At 30.5% G+C, this 12132-nt stretch overlaps 3 protein-coding genes across 3 annotated transcripts in view; 1 reads left to right on the top strand and 2 right to left on the bottom strand.

Annotated features, from left to right (window-relative positions):
• Positions 1-583: 583 nt before the first annotated feature.
• Nachrb2 (nicotinic acetylcholine receptor beta2 subunit) lies at positions 584-3834 on the top strand. The gene is made up of 7 exons (XM_070294416.1): positions 584-854; positions 1057-1101; positions 1309-1418; positions 1790-2000; positions 2137-2311; positions 2513-2665; positions 2974-3834. The coding sequence occupies exons 1-7, from the start codon at positions 633-635 to the stop codon at positions 3330-3332; spliced, it is 1275 nt and encodes a 424-aa protein (XP_070150517.1). The 5' UTR covers positions 584-632; the 3' UTR covers positions 3333-3834.
• LOC138932514 (neuralized-like protein 2) lies at positions 3622-5762 on the bottom strand. The gene is made up of 4 exons (XM_070294427.1): positions 5687-5762; positions 4851-5269; positions 4381-4713; positions 3622-4307 (listed from the first exon to the last, which is right to left on the bottom strand). The coding sequence occupies exons 2-4, from the start codon at positions 5221-5223 to the stop codon at positions 4189-4191; spliced, it is 825 nt and encodes a 274-aa protein (XP_070150528.1). The 5' UTR covers positions 5224-5269; positions 5687-5762; the 3' UTR covers positions 3622-4188.
• A 62-nt stretch (positions 5763-5824) lies between these two features.
• Positions 5825-12132, bottom strand: part of LOC138939055 (hydrocephalus-inducing protein homolog) — a 32186-nt gene continuing 25878 nt past the window's right edge. The window contains exons 63-78 of the mRNA XM_070306535.1: positions 11797-12101; positions 11549-11708; positions 11289-11484; positions 10981-11214; positions 10713-10882; positions 10431-10635; positions 9790-10364; positions 9319-9454; positions 8485-8775; positions 8143-8343; positions 7930-8043; positions 7577-7810; positions 7160-7387; positions 6949-7094; positions 6621-6804; positions 5825-5911 (exon numbers count right to left, since the gene is read on the bottom strand). Coding sequence (XP_070162636.1) covers positions 5825-5911; positions 6621-6804; positions 6949-7094; positions 7160-7387; positions 7577-7810; positions 7930-8043; positions 8143-8343; positions 8485-8775; positions 9319-9454; positions 9790-10364; positions 10431-10635; positions 10713-10882; positions 10981-11214; positions 11289-11484; positions 11549-11708; positions 11797-12101 — 3466 coding nt within the window. The remainder of the gene's footprint in view (positions 5912-6620; positions 6805-6948; positions 7095-7159; positions 7388-7576; positions 7811-7929; positions 8044-8142; positions 8344-8484; positions 8776-9318; positions 9455-9789; positions 10365-10430; positions 10636-10712; positions 10883-10980; positions 11215-11288; positions 11485-11548; positions 11709-11796; positions 12102-12132) is intronic.

Genomic DNA, 12132 nt, shown 5'->3' with positions numbered 1-12132 from the left:
TAATAACATTCTCTTATACGTTAGTAATTTCTGTAATATGAAAAGACGCAATAGTTAATAATTATATCTATAACTATTAGAAAGAATATAGTATCTCGAAAGATTTACTTGCGAAATAGGTACCATATATAATGAATGTATGTAAACATCACATATAATAAAGATTCAGTAAAAATAAATAAATTTGTATAAACTATATATATATATATATATATAAACGTTCTTATTTATATTATTTTTTCTACCTGCTTAAAAATTATCTATGATTCGTATAAATAATATATAAATAACAATATTATTATTATGACAGCTTTTAATTTAATAATTTTAAAAACTGTCAATATATATTATATATGTATATATATTAAATATATAATTTAGAATTTAGAAGATCGTAAAAAACAAATAATGAAAAATATTTTCATTGATAAAATATATGTTATTTGTGGATGAGAAATGACCCAAATATATATATTGAAAGCGATAAGAGTTTGTTGTTGAAGGGGCGGTCTTCGAGATCTGCAGTTTTATATTTCACTGGGCGTATGATTATCATCAGTTCTGTTCTCGCATAATACTCGTTAAATTATTCAGTCGTTTTAGATTCGTCCATCGTTCGTCATATATTCGAGATGAGTAGAAGTGGTCTTTTTTCTGTCCTATTATTTATTCTCGATGTTATATATAATGATGTGATAGCAAGTAGCAGTTGCAACGATGTCGAAAGCAAATCGACTATGATGCAACTGAAGAGGCATCTCCTCTGCGAGTACGACTCCGAAGTAAGACCAGTCCAGAACAACAATAACATGACGCGAGTAACGTTCCGAATGATACCGCATTTTCTTCGTTATGTAAGTATCTATGAAAATTATTTTTACGATAAAAAACTCCTCGTATTCCCCATAAAAATCAATATTTTATTAATCAAAACATCTTTTCTATGTTTTAAGTTCTTTGCAACTTTAAACTGTAAACTGTAGGCTAAGAATACACAATCTACAAAACCAAAAATTATATGAACACATTAATTAAAGCTATAAATTATTTGTCTAGAATAACGAAGAAGAATTCATCGAGTTACATGCATGGATAGCAATGGTAAGTTTGCATAATTGTATATATATTTTATATCCCTATAAATAAGTTTAAATGATAGAAAAATGATATGCACATATATTAATTTTAAGCTGTTCGATCGATGGATTATGTTTCTATGAATGCTTCCATTTTAATGAATAATATGATTTGATATAAATTTTTAAAACAAACGTTCTATTTATATATATTAATACCTTGTTGAGACAGAGATGGCATGATTCACATTTGACATGGAATCCTGAACAATACGATAATATCCAATCGATACCTGTATCAGGTAGTCAAATTTGGTTTCCGGACATTTTAATACATAACGAGTAAGCAATATATTCTCGTATCTTAGTAATTAAGAATGTGTTAATCTAAACTTATCAATAGTTATCATTATACTTTAAACTTATCAACAAACTTATCAACAAACATAGATTATTTCATCATGATTACATCAAATTATATATAATTAAAGTTCAAATTAAAAATTTCGTTTAATATCTTTTTCTTTATCTCAATTAAATCTTATATATGTTTCAGTCACAAGTGTGATAAGAACCATATATATTTTAAAGTTTAAACAATCTGAGATTAACATATAAAAAAATATTTTGATTTTGCTTTTTTTTTATGTCCAAGCAGAACAATATTGCTTGACTTAATTCCAAGATATTTATCGAGTTATTTGCATATTTAGACGAATCGGAGAAAGCTTATTGGGTTATAGTCAGGCGAAATGTTGGGTCAGGAAAGAGGGAACGGTTCAATCGTTAATGCCAGCAAAATATATTACATATTGTTTCGCGGATAATACATGGTGGCCATACAACACCATGAACTGCACCATACAAATCGGATCGTGGTCGCATTCCGGTGATGAAATCGAACTTGTTCCTTTACAGAACATGGTATAGAATTTATCTGTTTATTTATTTTCCATTAATTTCATATCTCGATCAGTGATATCTGCGTGATATATGAAATGATCTTTTATTAATATTTATTTCTTCTTTATAAATTTGTAAATTAAATCGGTATTTACAGTCATTACAATTAAATTCCAAAGATGTTGAATGGGATTTATTGAAAATGTACGTAACAAAATGGGAAGGCAGGTACAAATACAATTTGGGTTCCACAGCTAAAATGCTGTCTTATCATTTTATTCTAAGAAGACATTGGGGCATCATACGCATTGCGTATATATCGCCTACTATAGGTATGTATCGCGCAAATTGCGTTACTTTTTAATAATATTAATCAAATCATTTATAATTATAAATATAATTCAATCAAATATGTATAACTACATTTTTTAAATAATTTTAATTTAATGTTGATAAATAAATATAATAAATAAAATTTTCAACGTGCTTCTTTCGTTGACCTTGATATCTGAAATTTTACACAATGTTCACAGTGCTAATGGTGATAACTCTGACGGCATTGTGGCTAGAACCGAAATCTTTCGAGCGGATGATGATTGCTAATCTCAGTTTCATTTGTCACTTATTATGTTTACATGACGTACATTGGGAAGTGCCGAAAAGTGGTTCCAACGTTCCTAAACTAAGTACAGATAACAATAAAAATTACTTGCTATTTGCATTTATATTAATTTTAATTTTCAATAATAAATAATCTTGACAATTAAATCTTCTGAAATAAAATTCTATTAACATAATTCATTCAAAATTAGAAGCTATACTTGTGGACAATATGTGGAGTCATAATTGTGGAGAATATTTCAATATGATTTTTTAATTAATTCATAGAATCCTACAAATTTCAATCATAATTTTTAATAATTAATTTTTATTTTATTTATCAGTTTTATTGTAAAAGAGAAATATCTCTCTTATAAATATATTTTTATTTTAGTCATATTTTACGAGAGCTCTTTCGCGATAGCATCATTTACTCTCATCCTCACCAGTATCCTGCGACACTTGCAAGAATTGACCACCGAGCCGCCCACGTGGATCTCAGTCGGCACGACATCCATATTGCGCAGTCGAATCGGACAGATTCTTTTAGTCAGCATCCTAGATCCAGCCGTAACGGCAAAAATAGAGATTGATGCAGACGACAATACCGATCTTGTACAATCAAGTAACAAGAAATCGCCATGGAGATATGTCATAGTACTCGTAGGATGGTTTGCATTTCTAAGCGTGCTTCTCACTTATATCATATTGCTAAGCACGTGTTTTCCTACATATTATACTGTAATACCATAAGTCCTTAATGTACAAACTAATTATATATATTTGAATATTATAATTGTTTATTAAAGAAATATTTTTTAATATTTTGTTAAATAGCGTAATTATCTCTCATATAACAAAAAATATAAAACAAGTATATTGGATGGAGAGAGATTCATAGTCATGGTTTGCAAGACGCAGATGATTTTCTTCTTTTCTTTTTATAAATACATTTATTTTATAAAATCAAGTTTGCTTTGGATACTTATGTTAGTATCATTTGTTTTCAATTTTGTTCAATAATGTGAAAGTTATGATTTAACTCCACATTATATATTTCATAACAAGCAACAAAATAAGGAAAGTAAAAGGTAAAAAAATATGTTAAGTTTTACATATAAGTGTAGCATTATATTATATTTTATAAACATAGTCATGTCCAAATGATACTTACAATTAAACTTTCAATGCAATTTCGCTGATATTCTCGATGCAGCGATTCATTTCGTTACATTATGTACACACAATAATTTAAATGTCCATATTAAAGAAAACAAATGTTGAAAACTAAGAGCGTAATTTACATTAAGCCACAGACAACCGTTCCCAATGTGAGTAAAACATATACAAATATTGTCTAAATAAATTAAAAAGACTTTGTATGAATCGAGATAATTCTTCATTACTTAAAACTTAGAACATGTGTATATATACATGTATGCATGTATGTATGTATGTATGTGTATATATATATATATATATATATATATATAAGCATATTAAACATTGGAGATATGTTATATGATACTGGGAACAAAAAAAAAATTAATGGAAAATGTTTCGTAAACATGTATAAAAATGTATGTATAAGTGGAATGTGAGCTGATTCTCACTGTGATTGATACAACAGATAGTCCTTTAATAGTCTCGGTAGTGGAAGCAGATTAACTGCGTTCCTCTTAGTATATTGCAATATAGCATCACGGCACGCGCTCTGTAGTGTCGATACTGTTGAGACATATAGAAACAATATAGAAACTGCTGAAGCAAAAAAAAAACAAAATTTAATATAAATACTCACCCCCATATAGCTGAATTATCCGAACTTGTTTCGTGGTACCATAAACATCCACTACCGCACGCAAAGGTCCTGCCTTATAGGGAATATCCTTTCCACATACGCCTTGATCTTCACCATTAATGATAAAATGCATCTCTGCTTTATCAGGACAACCAGCTTGTGGCACATACATGATACCGATTCGACTACCAACGTCTGTGGGCAAGATACACTGGGAGGAACCATCTATATTCGGCTTCAGAGCATTGAATGGAATGACACCACGTGATGTCTGCACGTTGACTCCATCTGTGACCAATTTTTTTTCTCTGGCTGGTATTCCTGGTGGTATACCTTTAATAATAAATAAAGACATAATATTTAATAAAATATACACTACAATAATTCTAATAGAACAGAATACATTAAATGCATAGAACAAAAAAATATATAAATAGTTTCAGATTATCATAGCTATCATAGATATTAACCTGTAAGGGAGGTATATGTAGATGATAGACCACCATCAAAGTTATCCCAGATAGTCTGATTCCTAGTTATAGCGAGGATCCATGTGTTGCCTAATCTAACTAAATTAGGCATCGCATACTGGGGTAGATTATTATTGACTGAAGCAGGATCGATTAGTGTAAGCCCTAATCGCATGTGTCCACTCCATCCTCTCTCTGTTTTCTCGATTTCCACGAGGAAGATCTCTCCCGGCTGCAATGGCTTCTCGCTGAAGGCCACTGAGTTGGCGAAACTCGTAGTGCGTATCGCCACCGTGCTGTCCTCACACAAGAGAATATTCTCACCATGGATAGGATGAAATCTTGTTACTATTTTCTTGAATTCTTCACTCATGGTGACACGATGCAGGGGAATGATATGTTCATCCAAAGAAAATCGCCTACAAGTGGCAGGGTAGCATGCACCATGTGCACGCCTAATCTTATTAAATCAACTAATATGAACTGTTTCTCCAAATTTCATTCAACGGAACTCGCCGGATTTATTTTCTTGACTGTGTTCAATAATTATTAATTATTCGTTCGGAAAGAAAGGAAAGTTTAATTTGAGTCTGAGAAAAAAATATTCTTCATAAAGATTAATGATCGGTGTTCGATAGATAATGAATTTGATAAATTATATGAAATTAGCGACCGCCGTAAGTCTTCGTCAAGGATTAGATTTTCGGAACCATCGCCTTGTCTAATTTGAAAGGCGTGATTTCGTAGAATCACATGTTGACACGCGATGCGAGCAGCTGTCTAGCGAGAACGGTTTTTTATTACACTTTTATATTTACGAAGCGAAGATTCGTTACCTGTCGTTACCATAAAGATTGCAAATTGCAAATCACCATGGACTATGGACGTACTTAGTACTTTTTTTCTTTTTCTTTTAGTGATTTTAGTGAAGCACCACAGCACCGCACTGTCCACGCGTGCGCGATACGCCTCTGCTACAGCTGATTGTGACTGTCAACAATCATACTGTTCGGACATCTAGATATGACGCTCCTCGCCAAAGTTACATTCAAACATTTGTTCTTTGGAGCAGAATAACGTTTGATTGAATCCGGACAAAGAAATTTTTTGTCAATTAAACGCTATTTTACTCCAAGGAATAAATTTTGGAACACAACTCAGTACAAAACGTCAACTATGAAAGCATATGATGACTGTTGTGTTATATATGAATAAATGAAATATATATACGTACATGAATGACCTCTTATATATTGTCAGTACTGACAGTCTATGTCAGAATATGTAGAATATTAAATGTAAATAATTTTTTACAATAATATAATTAGATTATACAATCATTAATTAATCATAAAATTTTATATTGTGTTCTAAATAATTCGACATACGCGATAAGCTACAATATTAATATCATCATATATTAAATATTGATACGTTTCTTATTTGTGTCAGTCATATACACCTTTTAAATAATAAGTCCAGTTGATGTGAGAAATCTTAGGGTCTGTACAATATATTAAGAGTTTTCCAGTTATTGGATAGCTGTCATTTTTCAATTCCCTCTTTTCGTTTGATACATCTTTCAAGCGAACGACGATATTGATTACCTTGCAATATTAATTTATAAAAGCTGGATTATGTATATATATATATATATATATATTAGTGATAAAGATCTTGTACGTTTGTATTTGACGAATAATTCCATTTTCAAAAATAAGTAAATTTAAAGTAATACTTTAAAAATATATATATATCTCTATAGATTACCTGTTTCTGTTTAATTTTTTCCAACGATGTCGTTGTCGCAAAAGTTTCAGGATTGTCCAAGATAAGTTCAAAAGATTTAATTTCCCTAAACATATTTTTAAATGGTATAAAAATCGGTGTGTTAGGAGTAGCTACATATGGTCCTTGTGGTTTTGGTAGTGAATATGTACCGACGAGAGGAAATCTGTACATAATTTAGATAAAATAATTATTATATTACATATATACATACCTGCATACATATTTAACTTATATTTTAACTATACATTTAATAAAACGAAACAATTAACAAGATAAATATAAATAATTTAACTACAAATTATCATACATAAATTCCCCGGCGATCTCGGACGTGGCAGTCAAAGTAGCGGAGACGTTATCGATGTCGTAAGGTTCGTAAATCACATCGAATGAGGCACTTTTCAACGCCGGTACTTCGATATTCCTCGGAGTTATGAGGCATTCATTATTTACCTAGAATGAGAAGACAAAATTTTCACGTTTTAATCATTATGGTAAAAATATTTTTTTATATTTACCTTGATTACAAACGTTGCATTCTCTTTGGCGTGATTGCTTATGGTCAAAGAAAAGGTGGCAGAAGCACCGAGCATCGCGACGATGCGCGTCGTTTTTTCCGCAGGTGCTGGCATCGCTCGCAATCGCAATTCGTAGGGAAACAATCCGAGTTCTTCGCAATTAACGTCCAAGTTTATTGCAGACTCCTCGCTAGGATATATAGGATGATATTCTATACCGATAGTTTCCTGTTGCATTTATGTCCATTGTTAGTTATATTGTTTGTTAGTAAAAAAAATTAATTTCTTTTATATATATATATATATATATATATATATATATATATAAATTGTATATATAGTCTTTTTGATTAATACAATTTTTTACAGTAATATTGAAAAATAAAAATTATTTTGATAAATATTTATATTACTAACACTGGATAAAGGTGCCACAAGTTTTGGTATATCGTAGATCGTGATGCAGGGATGCTCACACTTCGCTGTGTATATTATGTATTGTTCTTTAAGTGGATTATCGAGTCTTAAAGCGTGGCACACCGGAGATCGCACCGCAGTAATCAATTTGATCGACTCGATTTCTTCAGGTTTTGTAACATTGTACTGAAGCTCATAAAATTGATATTCACCCTCTTCATTAATGAACGTTATCTGAATAAAATATCATATATATTTAGAAAAACTTAAAAAATTTTATTCTATTTGTATATTGCAAATTTTCATTTTAATAATAATTTGTTTGCATTTCTTTTTTTTAATTAATAATTTACCTTAAAATTATATTCCGATTCTTTGTAAGAGTGAAACTCTACGCGATAGTCTCGCTGACTATTCGATGGCACATCTATCTTACTGTTACCAACCAAAGTATATACTTTAATAGCCTAAAGAAGTAAAGAAATTACAAAAAAAACATTAAAATTTTTATAATTAATACAACATTTTCAATCGCTCAAAGTTAGTTTCTATACATTGACGAAAGCTTTGTTCTCCAAATCTTCAATCTTGCATTTGAATCGTTGCCGCTTACTCATCCAGTTGTAGACAGGTAATAATTCTGTATACTTTGTCTTTGCAGGGAACTGACGTGTAATCCTTTGGAGAACTTGTGGAGCTAGACTCAGCCCTTGAAGAGAATATACCAAAGGTGCTTTATCATCCGGCAGCTTCAAAAGCAATGTACCCTGAGACAGTTTATGGAAATATCACATTTATTGACTTGTTGCTCATATAAAGAATTATATAAGAAAATCTTCTATTTTTTATAAAATTATAAAAAAGATTTTATAAGAGAAATTCGTCAAGTATCTTTTTTCTCTAATTACTTTGTGAGGATTGTTCTCGCTGTTCATAATCAAAGGGGCGTAAGTAATTGTACAGGTAGCAAAATTTTTTGAAGGAATGTGTAAGAACTCGTTGATAAAGAAATAGTCACCGAAAACCTCTGGCTTTAGTTTCCAAGGAGTTGCAGTGTCATTCTCGATGTTTATAGATTTTATTAGTTTCTCACGAACGTGACATGAAAAGAATAAGGTGTCACTTGGATCAGGTAGTTTGCAACAACCTCCAGTAATTTTTATGCCGAGAACTCTATATTTCTCAATTTCAAGCATTGCCTGAAAACAATGTAAAATTTTCTCCTTACTAAAAACTGTATCTTATATAAAAATATCTATATTTTTCTATGAGATTCTGCCGGTTTTGGCATTTGTTTACCATTGTATGTATTTTGCATATTATTAATATATGTAATAGACTAGAATATGTATATATGCTTTCTAAAGTATTAAATTATTTAATATAAAATATAATAATGTATTTTTGAAATAATAAATGATTTTTTTCGAACTAATATTCACATTTATATTGATTAAAATAAATATTAAAATAATTTTGAACTAATTCATTAAAACATAATAAAGTTTGGAGGAATATATATCAAGTACATATACGAGAAATTCCAAAATTCTCGAGTCCTGAAAGGAAAAGATACTTTGGAAAATTAAACATGATTTAAAAAATAAAGAATAATGTGGTTTATAATAAACCATTTTTATGTCTGATGTATATTATACGAAAAGTACGAGTTTAATGGAATTTAGTTAATCGAGTATTTGTATATACAAGAACAGAAAGCTAAAAGTTATATGTGTGCTCACGTCGCCCTCGATCAAACTGTCATGTTGAGTAGGTCGGAAACTGACAATGAAGTTGACGTTCATACCGGGAGAGCAATAGCCAGTCGCAGGAACAATGCTAAAATCTCGTGGCAATTTTAATGTGTTCCACTTGAATCTGAATTAATAAATCATGTATCATTATGTGATACTTCAATAAGTTTGAATAATTAATATTTCTATTACGCGATAGATTAATAATAAAAATATGAAAATTACTTATAATATATACGAATAAAAATCATATGAAAAGTAAAAGATGATTATTAAATCATTCGCTAAAAAATCACACGAAAACTTTAAAACACATATAAGAAGAGAAAAAAAAGAATAAGATTTAAAAAATTAGTTTTCTCATTTTAAAAATGAATAAAAAGTTCTATATTATTACAATTTTTAATTGTTTTTGTTTTATTAAATTAATTAACAATAATTAATTATAATAATACCAACCTAGCACCAATATCTCCTATATTTAATAGCACTACTTTTGCTTCGCTGAGACAACCTTGAACGATTATACCGAAAGAAATACAAGTTCTATTCAGACGGAATTCCGCTCCTATACAACTTCCGCGTAGAATAAATAATGGCTGAATGGTGGAATTGGTTTGGAAAGCTACTTTAGTAACAAAAGGACGCATTCTTCGCATAGATTTATATTTCAAGATAACATTCACGATTTTTCCCGATTGAAGTACGATCGATTCTGCCGGTTCAATCTCGAGAACTTCGGACAAATTGGGATCGATAGTCTGAAGAATCACATCAAACGTATCTGAACGTTTTGTTTCACTAATCGATGCTCGAGTTTGATCCAGTTTGGAGTTTTCCTCATGGATCTTCCTTGGACACACTTGAATTCGTTCGCGAAATTGTCCATATCCCGGTAGATTCTTCATGAGATCGAACTTCAACTCGAGCGCAGCACGACCATCGTTGATCACTGGCACTTTCCTGATGATTGCTTTGTTAATCGATAAATTGCCAAGATCTACTAATTTGTCGCGCGGATTTACTAAACGAATCTGTCATAATAGAATAATAGAATTAAATTAATTTCTAATACATATTTTATATGTATGATAACATACTTTATATGTAATTCCTTCGCCAGTTATAATAATCTTTTTCTCAATCGTCGAATTAATTATAAAATGTAAATTGTCGCGATAATGCAGCTGTTCTAGAGGACGAAATTTTATTGGAATAATGATACTTGATCGAGAAGTTATTGTTTCTGAAAGAGCGTCAAGATTCGCGGAAATGTGTGGTTTCTCTTCGAATTTGCATTCTAATCTGCGATAATTGCTTTGTCTATTAATCTTAATTTTCTTTTTTTTCTTTCACACGAAACAGCTTGTAAAACAACTTACATATATGGAATATCATCTAAATTTGTGATATGTAAGTCGACGTGATATGCGGCCGCAGTGATATCTCGTATGTAACAAGGTCCAAAGTCGTAATGATTAAAACTGAACTCTAAACCCGGTTTATTCGCAGTCGCTCGCAAGACTAATCGATATGTCGGTCCTCTAGAAATCTGAATAAAAAAAATAAATTTATATATATATATATAACATCTTTTCTTTCACATCTTTTACTAAAATACCGTATTAAATATTTAAATAAGAATAATACCTTCAAGAAAATGGAATGATTTTTTATTATTGTTTTTTGTAATGCCTTAATGATGAGGCAACAATTGGATCGCGATTCGCTAACCACGTGATTCTGCTTCTGTTGCATCGTAATCGTATATATATTTCTGCTAATTATTTCCGGTGTCATGCCAAAGTCCCAAGAATAAAAAAGTGCCATCTTGCTTGAATTTGTTATTTCAAATATGATACTAAAGGGCGCTTTTAACATTATCTAGAAGTTTAAAAAAATGTGTATTATCCTTAAAATTATTTTTTTAGCTTTAGTCAAAATAGTTTAATATGCACTTTTCCGCAATCAATGATATTTTCTTCATTTTGATTTAATTGCACGACTTGACCATTCTGATCCACGTATGTAACCGAAACGATAATATCATATGTCATTGTCGTAACAAATATAGTCAACGGTATCTTCAACTTTTTTACAATGCATTTTATACAAAATTGAAATTCACCCACAAATGTAGACTGATATTCGATCCTATATTATAAAAAGCGTTATTTAAACAAAAAAATTCTTATTATTCAAGATTATTCTCATTTACCAAAAAACTTGTTTGTCCTTTGGATTTAAAATACCATTCATAGGCGTTATTTTCAAGCTCTGAACACGTCCTTCAGAATACAAAGAGTCTCGTGCGATCTGAAAGGAAAGCTGAAGTTCTTCGTTGTTGATTACGCTTATCGGTTCTCGTATATTAACGCCTGTGGAGAACAAAAAAACAAATATATAATAAAATTTGTATATAATATTAATATAATATTTATAAATTTTTTTACTGATATCTTTTACCTAATACGGTTGGTTTCATCTTCAAATGGACAAGCGAACAGCAAACCGACGGTTCTCTGACAATCGCGACAAACAGAAAAAGATATTCCAAGTTATATTTCTCAATGGAGAATAACCAGAAGGATTCGAAAGTGCCAATGTTCTCTGCGAGAAACGTAAAAACGAAATCGACTTGTTTCCCACGCTCAGCAATTCCTTCAGGAAACACGCAATGGAAATTCGATATCTCGCTTTCAATACGACGAGTTCGATCTTTCCAGATGAAATGATAGTCGTCCGATGTTGGATTTATCATTCGAAATTTTCTGAGATTTGTGATAATAAATGTAATATTTA

This window comes from Polyergus mexicanus, unplaced genomic scaffold (genome assembly GCF_030449975.1).
Source record: "Polyergus mexicanus isolate NDT 795.1 unplaced genomic scaffold, iyPolMexi1.0 SCAF_1, whole genome shotgun sequence".
NCBI classification, from domain to species: Eukaryota; Metazoa; Arthropoda; class Insecta; order Hymenoptera; family Formicidae; genus Polyergus; species Polyergus mexicanus.
Note: the sequence above shows the minus strand (reverse complement) of the source record. Positions and strands in the feature narration are given on the sequence as shown.

Coding starts and splice junctions, on each gene's coding strand:
- Nachrb2 (XM_070294416.1), top strand. CDS start 633: ATGAGTAGAAGTGGTCTTTTTTCTGTCCTATTATTTATTCTCGATGTT. Junction 855..1,056: donor TACCGCATTTTCTTCGTTAT/GTAAGTATCTAT, acceptor TTATTTGTCTAG/AATAACGAAGAAGAATTCAT. Junction 2,001..2,136: donor TTGTTCCTTTACAGAACATG/GTATAGAATTTA, acceptor CGGTATTTACAG/TCATTACAATTAAATTCCAA.
- LOC138932514 (XM_070294427.1), bottom strand. CDS start 5,223: ATGAGTGAAGAATTCAAGAAAATAGTAACAAGATTTCATCCTATCCAT. Junction 4,714..4,850: donor TACATATACCTCCCTTACAG/GTTAATATCTAT, acceptor TTATTATTAAAG/GTATACCACCAGGAATACCA. Junction 4,308..4,380: donor GATAATTCAGCTATATGGGG/GTGAGTATTTAT, acceptor ATGTCTCAACAG/TATCGACACTACAGAGCGCG.